The sequence below is a fragment of the Manis pentadactyla genome, chromosome 12 (assembly GCF_030020395.1).
Source record: "Manis pentadactyla isolate mManPen7 chromosome 12, mManPen7.hap1, whole genome shotgun sequence".
Taxonomy (NCBI): domain Eukaryota; kingdom Metazoa; phylum Chordata; class Mammalia; order Pholidota; family Manidae; genus Manis; species Manis pentadactyla.
This window is the reverse complement of record NC_080030.1, coordinates 48,996,813-49,011,971: the sequence shown is the minus strand read 5'-3', so window position 1 is coordinate 49,011,971 and position 15,159 is coordinate 48,996,813. Positions and strand designations below refer to the sequence as shown.

The 15,159-nt window shown below is 42.7% G+C and overlaps 1 protein-coding gene across 6 annotated transcripts in view; it reads left to right on the top strand.

Annotated features, from left to right (window-relative positions):
* Positions 1-15,159, top strand: part of AIG1 (androgen induced 1) — a 232,399-nt gene that overhangs the window by 194,870 nt on the left and 22,370 nt on the right. For 3 of the 6 annotated variants that reach the window (XM_036906828.2, XM_036906827.2, XM_036906833.2), the window contains exon 5: positions 1,447-1,562. The exons of the other annotated variants lie outside the window; for them this stretch is intronic. In XM_036906828.2, the coding sequence (XP_036762723.2) occupies positions 1,447-1,562 (116 nt within the window). The remainder of the gene's footprint in view (positions 1-1,446; positions 1,563-15,159) is intronic. 6 annotated transcript variants of the gene reach the window in all.

Sequence of the window (15,159 nt, the reverse complement as noted above, 5' to 3'; positions counted from 1 at the left end):
GAAAGTTATTGAACTGTGGAATCACCCATCTGACACTCTGGGCATACCATACCTTAATTACCAATAAGTATATTGGCAGTCAGAACTGTTTGCAGAGGTGAATGTTTAAGGCAAAGAATTTCCACTGTCTTAATATGTCTTATAAGACCCTATCTTTCTATTTTTTCTATAACTATAAACAATAAGTTGCTCCAAATACATTCACTTTGATATCCTCACCATGTCTTTCCTGCCAAGGCCCACCTGCCACCTGGTTCCATCTTGCTACAATACTTACTAGAGTTTGAAAATCATATTCAATTTCTTGCCTTTTCTTTAAATATGCAAACAATATAGCGAGAGCAAAACAAAAGTTCTTTCATGGCAGTTAAGGAGATAATGAAATAGAATTCAAAGTTGCTGATGATTCAGTTCTCGGTTCTGCCATCATCTCACTCTTGGGACACTCTCCAATGTTGGAAGGTAAATATATCCTGACTCAGTTTTATCTGAAAGCTCCCTTATGTCTGTCCTCCAAATTTCAGTACCAAGAGTACTTGACTTTCCTTTCTTTTTACCATGTGGAGGGGATAAATTTCATTGCCATCCTGGCCCACTGAGCTAAGTATCTAGAGTAGCCACTGGGTCTGAAAAACAAATGGGAATGCTCCACCCAGCTTCTGGGAGTCTGTCTTCAAACATCGCATCTAAATCTGTGCACTGCTGATACAAACTGGTGCATCCTTTCTGGAAACTAACTTGGCATTATTTACCTACTTGTTACTGGTAAACACGTACTTTGGCATTGTGTATCACCAGCCTTAAAATGTTCATGGACTTTGACTACAAGAAAATAATTTAAACTTCAGACATTCAAAGACTTCTACAAAAAATACTTATCAAGAAATTTTTAATAAATGAAAAATTGAAAAGCCCTTACTTAATGTCCAAAAATAAGAATTGGTTAAATAAATTTTGGTACATCTATAAAAGGGAGTTTTAAGCAACAATGGTCAGGGTTGCTATTCTAGGATTTCTAAAATGGCATATCAAAAACTCTCATACTACAATCCAAGATGAAACTGCATGAATATTATGATCTTAACTATGTATAAATAATATGAATAAGAGGGGAAAGGGAATATACCAGTATCTTAACAGAGGTTATTTTTATTCCTTTCTTATGTTCCAATATTTTCTGATACCTTTCCCTATTACCAAAATTCCCTGAAACAGGCATAAATAAAATAAAATTTTTAAAATTAATATACAGAAGAAAAATACCAATGGAGTAATTGGTGCACAACATGTTTTCATGTTCATTCTACCTTTCTGGCAACCACATACCACTCACTGCTGTAGCACTTTTACCATGAATTGATACTCTTCATTCTCCTACCGGAGATAGAACAACTATTGAGGGACAATCATGAGACGCTGTGTCACCTGGTCTCTGCTCTTTTTCAGCACACAACGGTTTTGCCCTTTATATTAATCGAGATGAGGACATCGCACCACGCATATCCCAGCAGGAGCAGTGGACTCGCCGCCATATGTACCTTCTCTGTTGGCTATATATTATGGTAAGGACAGTGCCTGCTGGGCTCTCATATTGTATTAGATTTTGCACTGCTAAATTTGGGCACGTATTTCATTATGGATATAATCACTAACAGATTCACACTGCGTGCCTCATTTGGTCCAAGACCTGGGCTTTGTCTCATTTCCCCAGATGCTTGTATTTTTAGAAAGTATATGCCAAACCTCACACAACAGGAATTTGTTGAACAATCCCATGTAAGCAGTGGTTCTTCCAAGGCTACATTTTTCAACTCTTTTTCAAACTAAATGTTTTTCTTGGACACCAGTTTTATTGCTTAAGGGATTTTTTGCTTGAGATTTTTTTGTTGTTGTTGCTTTCATTGGGGAACGGGGGAGTTGCAGCAAATGCAAATGAGGACAGAAGAATGAGTTCCTAGTGGAGTGACTTTAAACTCCATCGGAAACAAGTGAAAATGTACATTTTCCTGAGTCAGTTTAAAACCTGTCCATAATTAACTATTACACAGAGCACACATTTAATGGGTTTGTTTTTAAAAATTGGAGTAAATAAATCACAAGGAATCTCCACTTGGCCTACTGGCCACAAATATGTCCCAAGTAGAAGGTGCTAAATTTATCTGATAACAAGAGTTTTTGTCTGATGAGTTTTCTGCACAATAATTTCAGTTCTTACCATGTTTTAATGCTTCAAAATTGCTTAAGAGAGAGAATTTCTTATATCTCTTTATAATTCCAAGTCATCTTTGATATATTAGCACACACAGAAGAGGCCCCTCCCAGCAGCATTTCTGCCTCTTGGGACTCTCTTATCCTGAGTTCTTGGTCACCACCCCCTCATTTAAGCCTGAAAAACTGCATAACATTCTTTCAAACACCCTAGAATTGTGTACTTCAACCCGCCAAAATCCTGGAGCACTTTGGGAGGCCCAGTCTCCATTGAGTGTTTTGTTCCAGCCAACCCAGAAATATAAAATAAAGATCAATACAGTACTTCACATACTTTGCACAGATGATCACATAATGCTACAGATCTCAAAAGAAAGGGAATTTTCTGTAGGAAACCACACCTCATGGCTGATCTAAGGGGATATACAGACTAAAGACCCCATTAATACTCATTCCATCTATCATTTCATCAACTAGTCAAACATGGTTCACAAAGACTAAATAATGTTTGTTTTCCTAGTTACTTTCTACATTTTTTTTTTGCACCTAAAATGTCAAATATTGACTTTCTCTGATAGAGAAGGTCCAAATAATGAGGGCTCACAAGTAAGTGTGACTATGAAGTTATGTCTTAAAAATGAATGTGGGTTTTTTGTGAACTTGATCTTCAAGTGAATATCTTTCAGAAGAATCATGTAGGGAAGCTATGCAAGTATTCCAGGGATACTACAGTGTTTACAACACATCTGCACCTGCATATAGCATTCACTTAAAAATCAAATGTCCTCCCTCAACCCCCCAAAAAACACAGTCTCATTATTTTGCACTCATACTTGCTTACCTGTGGGAAGGGAAATTTTTTATTCTGGCAGTTCTGGATATATTTCTGTGAATTCATTTATATGCCATTTAATTATATGAATCTAGTAGGGCTCCAGAGAATTCAGGAACAACATACTTTCCAATGGCTTTTCTTCCACTGTGGGCACAATCAGTCCATGTTCCAAAGGGATGCATAGGAAATACCACAAAGCCTTCATTATAGACCCCCAAGATCCCGCATTAAAATGAAACATTACTCACGCTCTTCATGCCAAGTGAGGCTTTCCAGCTCTGCATACTCCCTAAGCAAACCAGTACTTGTTTGGACATGGATTTGCATTAACCAGCAAATTCTCTCAGATACGTTCTGAGAAAGCTTTCAAAGTGCTTTTTCCTTTGGTGTTCTGTCCACAGTATTCACAGCTATGCCAAATGCTAAACAATGCCCCTCATATCATGTCACATTATATAAATCCAAGGATTTTAATTATTATCAAAAAGGTACAGGCTTTTGCTCCCTTCCAGACTACCTCAGGGTTGACGTACCAATGACACAACAGGAGACGGTTCAGAATATGAAATCTTATGATAGTACTACACCAGGGTTGTTGCTGGACATTCCAGAATGGAATGGAAGAATGCCAAAGTGGAAGAAAGCATTCCTCTTGTCATCTGCTAATTATGAAATAGAAAGATGTCTCTTAAAATCCTCCGTATGGTCGAGCTGCAGGCCAGGCAGTCTGCCCACTTTGCTCTGATTCTGGTTTGCTCTTCATTCTTGTAAGACTTCCTCTCTATCGAATCTATTCTCTTCCTAGATTTGAATAGCAGGATTTGAGAGAGCGAGGGATACTGGAACTTTCCCACAAAGACCAGACCCCATTGAGCTCCCATCCTGAGTGGCTCCATTTCCCAGCCCCTAAGTCAGTCCTGCCTCGCACAGCATCTGAGGTCACCCCAGACTCCTTTCACCTCTCACACTTCTTTTTTCACTTTTGTCTGGTATAAAAAAATCTCCCTCTCCATTTATGGTGGGCTCTCCCTCCTTTCCTGAGTATCTGCCCTTCGTCATCACCCACCCCCACATTTCTCTGCACTCTGTTTGTGGAATTTCCCCTAATAAATGAGATAATCCATACTATCTTATGCAGGATACAACACAGAGGTCCCCTTAGTTTCTAATACAACAGTAATTATCAGGAATTGTAACGAATACCACCATTCTTTTGAGCCCTGTGCCAAGTGCTTTTCAAATATTATCTTATTTTATTCCCCAGACAGCCCTCTAAAATAGGCATTATCTGGCCCATTTTACAGATAAGGAAACTCACATTTGGAGAGATTATAAGAGCAGCCCAAGGAAAAGCCAGTGTTTTTTGTCGTGGCCAGAACTATAGTGCGAGCCTGGCGTGTGGCTGCAGAGTCTGTACAATTAACCTTACTATCCACTGCCTCTTACTGCATGAAAAGTGACAGATTACATGAGTGTTCAGTTTGTTTTGGTTTTGAAGCAATACATCAGAAACAGCCATGTCTCATAGATAAGGCCACTTCCTGGTTTTGAATTCCAACTTGTCCACTTAACCTTTCTGGGCTTTAACCTATTCAGATATAAAATGGGGACATGGGTAATAGATGTCTCACAGGGCCGTTGTGAGGACTCAGCTACTGTTATGCTCAGCCCACAGAACAATGTCTGGCATGCAGTAAAAAGTTTCTATATTTGCTATTATTATTACTACTATTTCTATACTTGCTCTTCTGAGAAGTTTCTCAACAAGTAGTAACAAAAGTTCATCACGTTTTCTTACCCAGGGCTTGAGAGTTTCATGTACGATGCCGGAAGTCCTTTCTCTCCTTTCACTCCTTGCTCACTTGCACGCGCTTCAGTTTAAAAATCCAAAACCACCCTAAGGAGATGAAAAGATCACTTCTGTTTCTTAAGTTAAAAACAACTATCAGGAAATCTTGAAGAGAGGGCTGAGTGAAACAGAGAGCTTCAAGATAGTGGAGTCCCCCTCTAGCTGACAAATTCTTCAGGAGAAGAAATCCTCACACCACCTGGTACAGGACCCTTGGTGGCCAGCCTCGTCCCTGGGCTGTGGCCCCGCAGCACCTGGCCTCCTCGGCTCCCTGCAGTCCCACTGCCGCACACTGCTCTGCCTTTCAATCTGCGGGACCCAGAAAAAGGAAACACTGCAGATGCTAGGAAACTTACATTCCCAAGGGCTCAGCAGGGGGTTCTCTTCACCTGAGGAGTCTTCTTCCAGCCCGTGGCTGTTGCCCCCTCTCCTGGTGGCTGTCAGCCAGCAGCGTGAGATCTCAGAGTCATGTGTGGTGGTTCCCGCTAGAGCAAGGCCCTGTCAGGGGCATGCAGGCGTTTTAATGAAGGGTAGGAAACGGGTCCTCGGAGTTTATTCTTGTGGATAAACGTTTACTGTCACTGCAGTGAGCTTATTTAAAGCAAAGGGGAGATTTCTGTTATCTCTGAGCCTTATTGTTTTTTGTTAAATTCCATATTCCAAATACCATAGCCCCAAATGTGCCCATTGTACAACTTTCCAAGCCAGAAAATAAGGTAAAATCAAGATGAAGTGTAATCTTTCATTTATGATAAAATACTACATTTCCCAAATCAAAATTCTTTCTCCACCAAACTTGATTACCCCTCAGCCATGCAGTTGTAGATTAGGTTTTGTTTTCTTGTTGAAACTTTTCTGTATTTCCTCAAGTTTCTGCCGGAAACATACATTATTTTTTAAAGTAGAGAAAAACTGTTAAAAATAAAAAAAGAGTGTACTCAAATTTAAGTCTTGGAAAGAATTTTTAGCCATGTATAAAAATTTTAGGATAAAAATGTGTACCCTCTTCACTAAGAAATTAAATTCTAGCCCATGTTAAAATTCCCTTCTTTAATTGGATGCTTCTTTACCAGGTAAGCAAATCTGGCCAAACTGCAGGTTCTTTGACCAATAGATGACATTTTCCTCTGTTCATCTCGAACCTTCACTCCACCATTACTGACTATCTTGATGACCTTTATATCTGTAATAGTGCATAAAAGTTTTCCTGATTTCCTGGAACAGAGAACTTGGTCCAAGCTGAAAGAGTAAGGTGACAAGTACCTCATAATCTGAAGAGAAATACCTGTCTTGGTGTTTATGAGACACAGCCCAAGGACTCTGGCTCTCCCGCCTGCCACCAAAGCCATCTGCATTCTCTGCCCGGTCATCTTCCCCACCTCCCTCCTCAGCCTGGCCTGGGAAGAGGGAGAGGATCTTGGCAGTCGTAACTTGTGGGTCTAGAGGAGCCAGGAAGGAAGGAAGTGCCTTTCCACACTTAGAAAAGCCAAGCGTGAGAGGCTCCAAGAGAATCCCTAGTAAATATGGGAGGTGAGATAGGAATCGAACTTAGGGAGCAGACCTGTTAACCTTCTTAAGCCTCCTACCTGAGCAAAAAGAGCTTTGGAAGGATATGGCTGGATGGAGGGAGGGGCAGCTATAGAGCAGCTTTCCCATCATTTTATGTGCCAAAGATGGGAGACGTGGAGGGAGTTTGCTGAGCTTGAGCTGTCTTGATGGTGGCCCACCCAAGAAGGACAGCCCTGTGGGCAAGGTTTCCCAGCAGCAAGAATCAGCAGGAGTCAGCAGGTGCTGAAGAGGTCAGGCAGGAGTTAGCAGATCCCCCACATACAGAACCTCTGCAGTGGAGAAGCCCCTCCGAAATTCCTACAAACCCCACATACGTATCCCATGCAAAAGTGAGCTGCTGAACACCAGCCTCACAGCATTTGTCAGTGGGAGGTGGGTACTAGCCGGAGGAACGGACGAAACCACTTGCAGTCATGGGCAGTGGGGTCAACCTGCAGGACCCAGAAGATCCCAGTTCCCCTCCCACTTCCCCTCGCAGATCCCAGACAGGGAAGGCACATCCCAGAACGAGTCTGTGCCCTCCCCTCTACCTCCAAGATACTGGAGTAGCATGCAGAATGAAAATGCACAGCCCCTGTGCACTCAGAGCTCCAGCCTGGTGTGTTCAAGGCAAGCGGAGAGCCAGCGTGCTGATTGGAGCTAGGGGAGAGTGCACGGAGCCTCCCAGAACGGAGGGAGGATTGGGCAGGGACTTGTGGGCCTTTGTAAGGACTCTGTCCTTAATTCATAACAAAATTGAGTCACTGAAAGGTCACAAACAGAGAACTGACATGATCTGAGACATTTTTTAAGGATCACTTTGTGTTGAGAGTGGATTGGGGGCAAGGATGGAGCAGAGAACAGTTATGAGGCTGTAGTAATTCTGGTAGGAGATGATGAGCTTAGACCAACGAGGTAGAAATGGGGTTTGAGAAGTAGTATGATTCTGGATACATTTAGAAGATGGAGTCAACAGAATTTCTGGTTTAACTGAGACCAAATCTAAATTAAACTCCAGGTTCAGCCCCTTTAATACCTTCTTAACTTCATGTGGTAGGTAGAATACTTGTCCTGAAAGATGTCACATGTTAATCCCCAGAACATATGACTATGTCGCCCCACCTGACAAAAGGGATTTTGCAGATGTGATACATAAAGACCTTGAGATGGAGAAATTAGCCTGCATTATCCGGAGGGGCCCAGTCTAATCAGCTGTGGTTAGAGAAGCATGACTTTGGGAGAATCATCAGGGAGTCCTGATGTGAAGGGGACTCAGACAGCTGTCACTGCTCTGAAGATGGAGGCAGGGGCCATGAGCCAGGGAACACCGGCAGCCTCTGGCAACTAGGGAAGTCAAGGAAGTGGGTTCTCCTCTGCAACCTCCAGAAAGGAACACAGCCCTGCCCACTTGATTTAGCCCCATAAACTTGTGTTGTTTTAAGTGCCAAAGTTTGTGGTAATGTGATACAGGAGCAACAGAAAACTTAGACACTTGGGCGAACCTAGACACTTAGTCTCCATGGGCCTCAGTTTCCCCATCTGAGAAAAAAAGAGGATGGTCACACTTGGCAGGATTCCTGTGAGAATCAGAAAAATGGGTATAACATGCTGGCCACCTAATTGGCACTTAGGACAGCAGCCACTTATACAACTAATTGGCACTTAGTAGAGCTGCTCCTCTGTTTACAGGCTAAGACCTCTCAGCCCCTTTCTGCATGTTTCTTCACTCACTAGCTTGGTCTGCCTGCTCTGGGAGGCCGAGAGCCAGATCTTTGAAGTCAGACAGTCCTGTTCTGTCCTCGTCTTCCTAGGGGCTTTGAGCAAATTACTTATCCTCTCTTAACCTCATTTTTACCACCTTTAAAATGGGAGATAATACCTGCCTCACAGGGTTGCTGAGGATTAATGAGCAGACAGGGCACTCGGGAAATAATAGCATCTTTCCTTCCTCCTAAGAACAAAAATCCAGAATGTCTGAGGTGCCTCCTTTCTTTATGAAAAAAAGGCCCATTTCTTCTCTTTCCCTTCCTCACCACCCTTATTATCATTTTGTCTTCTGCTCTTCTTAAGGATCTTGGACCTGCCTCATGGGATTTGTGTCTCCCTATAACCCATTAAGAATGCTAATGAGTTTTCTGAAAATTTCTTATGGTTTATTCATATATTAAGTTATTTCCCAAGTTCAGTTTTTCCCCTGAGAATTGAGAATGTCATTGCTTTCCCATTATTCAAATCTGCTTATTTTTACAAACACTTTGTTGAGAATGTGTTACTATTTTCCCATCTTTTAGGGAAGAGGAGTCTCTCTAGACAACCCAGGGCTTGCCAGCTGAGAGCATGGCTTGCACCAGGCCCCTCTGAACGTCCACTTGGGTGTTGATTAAATTAGTTTCTTAAATCTGCATCTAGACAAAAAAGGCTTGTGTTTATAACCCATCTCATTCCCCACATTTATTATTCTGAGTTTCATCTTCTCCTAGCCCACAACAGCTGGTTCTCAGACATTCAGGGAGTACAGAAAGAGCTAGAATTCCCATACGTTATTAACCATGCCAAAACAATCATTTTACATGTGGTTACGGCCCCTGCCACATTCCTCCCCATCCATACCAACACTGTATTACTGTTTCTTTCCCCATAGTCTCCTTGAATCACCAATTCAGCACCGCTTGTGTGCCTCAATGTTACTTGGCCATTTCAATTTGCATTTCTTCTGCCAGCGCTGTTGGGTCCCCTCCACCTCTACCTCACTGTCCCCTGTTCCTCTCAGAGTTGGCCTGACCTGTCATTTCACAGAGAATATTCAAGACCTTAAACAGGAACTCTTTTGATTTCTTCCTGCAAACATTCCTTCTGCACATACCCTCTCCTTGACCCCTTGACTACAGGGGAAGAATTTCTACACATTCCAACAGGTAATCCACCCTCTGTGCTCTGGCTCCGCCCCTCCCAGCTGTCCATCCATCCTTCACTTCATTCTCCTATAACTTCGGTCCTACTACCGTTCCCTTCCAGTCAATATCTGAACACACTCCAGTCCTAGTCTTCACCTTATAAAAATTACTCCTCTGGGACCACCCCTTTTTCATCTAGCTACTGCATTTTCTGTGTACTCACAGTTGAGTTTCTCCAGAGATCTGTGTACACTGTCTTTACTCTCATTTACACACGTAAGAGACCAGGTGGTGTAGCCATCAGGAGAATGGATTTGTGAGCCAGATTGCAGGAGCCCGGATTCTGCTTCTATCATATGCCTCTGGGCAAGTCATTTAACCTCTCTGTGCCTGCATTTCCTCGTGTGTAAAACGGTATAATAAGAGTACCTACCTCGCTTGGTTGTGGAGATGACTACATTCATATTAATCTTTAGTGCCCTTGAAGCACGTAGGACAGTGCCTAGCACAGTATGGGCTATGTTAACATTATTAGCCCACTCCAAGGTGTTTCAGCAAAACATTTACTGACGTTACCAGTGACTTCTGTTTGCTGACTTACTGAATGCTTTGTAGACCTCTTCTCAATTGATATTTCAGCTGTTTTGGTGCTCAAACTTGTCCCCTTCTGGAATTACACTCTTCCCTGACTTCAGTGATATAACAATCTCTCTCTTTTCCTCCCAGTTCTTAAAGTGATCCCTCTCACCACCCTTTGCTATCTCTTCCTCCTCCATCCAAATCTCAGAGCTAGAGTTCTTTGGAGCTCAGCCTCAGATCTTCTTTTTGTCTGTATTTATTTTTCAAGTTTATTGTGGTAAAAGCATTTACCTTGAGATCTACTCTCTTAATCTAGGTTCTCTTCCTTTACTACCTTCGCTTCCTAGGTAAACCCAGGCACTCCATGTTTGCAAATATTTCCATCCCAGATTTCCAACACAGAGCTCTCTCTTGGTAACTATTCACAAGCCTCACACATTAGCAATTGTAAACCAACCTCATGCCTGCTTTCCCAGTCATGCCCCCAAACCTGCATCCCTTTGGCATGCCACCCACCTAGTTATTCATGCCAGAAACCTATGAGATATCCTTAACCATAGCTCTTGGGCTGACTGTAGACAGTTGCTCACCAATTTCTGGCTTCTGTACATCCAAAACACTTTTAGAATCCTCGTGCTTTGCTCCCTCCCCCCTGCCAGCACCATAGCCCAGCCCGTTGTCTCTCTCCTACGCTGCTGCATAGAACTGGCATTTCCCCCACTACCACCACCATCTACCCACGGGATCCTCACATAGTCTTTTAAACATGCATATGACTGCACCACCACCTTGCTCAGGGGCTATGAATGACTCCCATTGCTTCTATGGATAAAGTCCAAAATCCCTTTACATGGCTTAGGGAACCTGCATTACTTGACCCCACTGACCTCTCTCACTTCTTCCTCCTCCTCCTCTTCCCTCTTTGCTTACTAGCTCCAGCCACAGTGACCTTCTCTCTGATTACCAAGAGCAATACAGTCCTTCTACCCTCAAAAGTTTTACCTTCCCATATTACCACCCAGTGCCCCCAATTATGTCACCCACAATTATTAATTCCAAATCCTACTCATCCTTCAGGTCTCAGCTTACATATCTCTTTCCCAGGGAGGTCTTCTCTGATTCTTAAGACTTGGTTCAGCCTCTGTGGTCCACTACTGTCATCCCCTGTTCATTTCTCTCTAGAGAGTTAAAGACCAGTTATAGTTACATGGTTGCTTGGTTAATTTTTATTTCAAAGTCTCCCCTAAAACTCCCGCCCTTCACTATTAGAGGAAGAGAAAGATGAGCAGTTGAAATGATCTTAAAATGAAAGAGCTTTCTTGTCTACAGTTTTCTAAGGGTTAATAAAACACATTCTCTTAGACATCATATCAACCAAAATGTCAGAGAAAATATTCCTAAGATAGACTGCCTAATAAGAGAAATTGTGACAATGTGAATTTTAAATATAATGAGATAAGGTAGGGAAAATGTATACACATGTACCCCTACCTTGCACTTAGCTCAGTAGTAACCATACAAAGCGTTTCTGATATTCCTACCATCCATTTCTCTAATACTGAATTTCAGCTGTATTGTCTCTTCTCCCACCTGCCTGATTCATTTAAATTGCCAACTGAAGTTGGTAAGACTTGTAGGAGAAACCTCACACACTGCTCTCCTTGCCAGAGTGACATTCTATACAACGCAGTTCATGCAACAAAAGCATTTCAAGTAGAGGGAAGATCCATTTACTAGCCAAATGATAACTCTTCATTTCCCTGAGGTCAGCCTTGCCAGTATCTTTGAGAGTATGAAAACATTTTGAAGGCCCAGAACACATTCTCAGGTGGCTGCATGGGGTAGTGCATGGGCATCTTTACAATGTCGCCAGTCCTGCCCAGTCTCGCCTCCAACAGATGGTTTCCACAACCTGCAGGAACTGGGAGCAGGAGAGTTCCCAGGCATTTGTATCTTCCGGAGCTCCTGCATCACTGACCCCCCAAGGAGGCACTAAATAAGAACTGATGGAAAATAAACAGTTCAGATGAGGAGATACGTTCACCAGCTTTGAGCTTATACCCCAAGGAAGTCTAGTACATCTGGAGCCACTGACGTGTTGCCCCACTGCAATCTAACTACCTCTACTCTCCCCACCAAAACTGCTTTTATTTTATCTCTTCATATGATGCCCTTCCCCAAACCTGTGTTTGTGTGTTTGTGTGGTCGGTTCGTTGCTGGTTTGCCCGTGTCCTATGATACAGGATCTCTTTAATCTCCTGGCAGACCTCGTTCATCTACCCACACCTGACAGTCAAACCCTCTCAGCGAGCTGTCTGATGCTGCCTCCCATCCACTTCCACTTCCTGGCCCAAGTATTTTTTAAAAGGCAAATCTGATCGTGTCGATCACTTTACTTAAAACTCTTCAGTAGTTTGTTTTTTCCAGTTTTGGAGGTTTTTTTTCTTTTCTTTTCTGGTAGCACTTTTATTTTTCCTTATTCTATGATGTATCCTTGGGCTGTGATATTCTCACATGACAGCAGAAAAGCAAGATGTGTAAGCCATCCTTAAAAGCTGAGAAATATGTACAAAAATCTTACATAAATTAAGACAATGCATAAGTTTACAGGTACAAATACAAACCGTTTTGCGACTATAGTGAGTAACTTAGCCCTGTGATACCCTGCTGGAAAAACATTGGATAAGAAGGAAAATGGAATCCAACAGCTTGGATTAGCTATATTTCCCAGCTCTGCTGGAAGACTGCAAGAAATAAGTGACAGTTCATTCATAAATTCGTACCAGCCTCTAGAGAAATTCAGGATTTGCCGTCAGTACTCTGTTCAGATATGATCAGCCTCTAGAGGAGTAAATAGTTCACAAGAAATTGTCAGTCAGCTAAAGAGCCATCACATCAAGCCAAATCCCTTAAATAATCCCATACCTTTAGCCTTCTTTTGTCACACAAAATGTCCAACTGAATATACTAAACTTCAAACCAAACATATGTACAGAATTTCAGAAAATGTTTTATAAAGATGTGGTTAACTTGAGTACAGTGTGAAATAGTGCTATTTGCCTGCCTATCACACAGGACAGGTGTCTTTTTAAGAAGACCTACTCCAGGTAGATGAGCCTAACAAAAGATATATTGCTCTGCCAGGCAAACTTGTGACCTCACTCATACAGAAAGTACGGTGTGTCTGCCAGCAGTCAATTTAAAAACATTTGCAGCAGCCAATAGGCCAAACTCATCAGAGTCCTGCTTGCTAATCCACATCTGCTGGAAGGTCAAGAAAGTAGCCAGACACTGTATTTGCACTCAGAGTGATAATCTTCATTTTCACTGTAGTTTGTTCCAGGGCTATGACATTGGTTTGTGTTCTACAGCCAGGAACACCAGGGTACTTGCTAATACCCCAGACGACGTGGTGCATATTGTGTTGACATATAGGTCCTTTCCAATATAAGCATCATATCTTATGGTTGAATTGGAAACATTCTCATGAGTACTACAATGCCGTGCCTTAGAAGGATAGCTAGAAAGAGCTTCTGGATCTAAGCCCTCTCCTTGCCAGAGAGCCTTTGCTAATGTCAGGGAACTCAGCTGTATTCTCCAGGGAGGACAGTAAGCAGTGGAAGCTCCTGTTTGACATCCAGGATAAGATGGCACCACGTCTCCTTGATGTCACCTACAAATCCCTTCTCTGCTGTGATAGTGAAGCTGGAACATCTTTTTCTCACAGTCTTTTTGAAAATACTCTTCCAAATCTCAGCTAGCTGGGTCCATAAATAGGATAACATGCAGCAGGTGAAACCCTCACAAATAGGTCTTATGTGGGTGACACCATCACCCAAGTCCATACACCCAACAACGTACAGCCAGGGACATACAGGGACAGAAAAGCCAGAATCGCGTAATTAGGCTACTGAAGGTGTCAGACAGGACCTGTGACAGTGGTCTTGAAGTCCAGGGAGCTTCACTAAGGAGGGCATGGTGTTTCTCAGGAGCAACAGGAATCACTGTAAAAGGTGCCATGCAGATTCCCCATCTCACCCAGTAGGAACAGAGCCACATTCAATAGCAGCCTTTGGGGGCAGATCCTTCTCTTTCTGGGTTGCTCATTTACATGTGCTACATCTATCCCACACCTACCATGACATCTTCTTGCCCTGGGCACTAAATAAGGGAAGGCAACCAGGCTCAGTGTGATCATCCCCCGGACACACACACCTTTGCTGATACCTGAGCAACTGTGGAGGAAAAGAGCAGTGATTTCTTGATTATTCTTGATACTTTCATTTGCTGCCTACCCATACATGGAGAAGAACTGGTCATGAAGCAGTTGCAGTACCTGGAGAGGTTTTCATTGCCGAAATCCTTCAGTGACTCCAAAGGCCCAGGTGGCTGTGCCACCTCGTCTCCTGTCCTTGCCTACTCACCCTCTACCCTTCAACCACACTCGACTCCTTTCCATCCCCCAGACGTTGCCACACTCTTTCTTGACTCAAGATATTCACACGTGTTCTCCCCTCATCTGTCTCTCTGTTTTCAACAGAACCCCTTGACCTACCGATTCCCTTGGATTTCACCTAAACATCACTTCCTCCAAGGAACCTTCCCTAATTGCCCAGTCTAGTTTAAGTCTGTGCTGCTTCATCCTGATAGTATATTTGGAATTACTCCTTAAACGTCTGGCTTTCTTTCCAGATGATGAAGTCTGAAGTACGGGAGCTATGCCTCTTTTGTTCAGTGTTATGTTCCTATCTCCTAATAAAATGTTGGACTCAAAAAATTGTTAAAGAAATAAATGAATGAGGAAAGTCTGTAAGCAAGTATTATGGTTTGGTGACTGCAAGCTGCCTGAGTTTTTCTCTCTTGATTCTAAATCACAAATATCAGAGTAATTTATCGACAAAGGCAGGCCAATAATTGACTTCAGAATATTTTCCACCAACACATGTCCTGGCACATGTCTATACTGGCTTCAAGTTATCTGCTTCCTTTCAGTCCCATTTTCTACAGCCTACCTGTTCTTAGGGTGATGTTTCCCAGGAGAGAATTGAATTTGAATTTCCCTTAATGAAGCTCATGACCACTTTTGCTTAAGTTTAATCACTTGGACCCTCTCAAAACATGTAGGTGCCAAACATCAAGCTGACACACTGAGCATTGCAAGGAACATGTGCTCCTTCTGCAGGGAAGCAGGGGGTGTGGTGGCGAGGGACAGTCATGGCCCAAGCCATCATTAGGGCTGGCTGTGG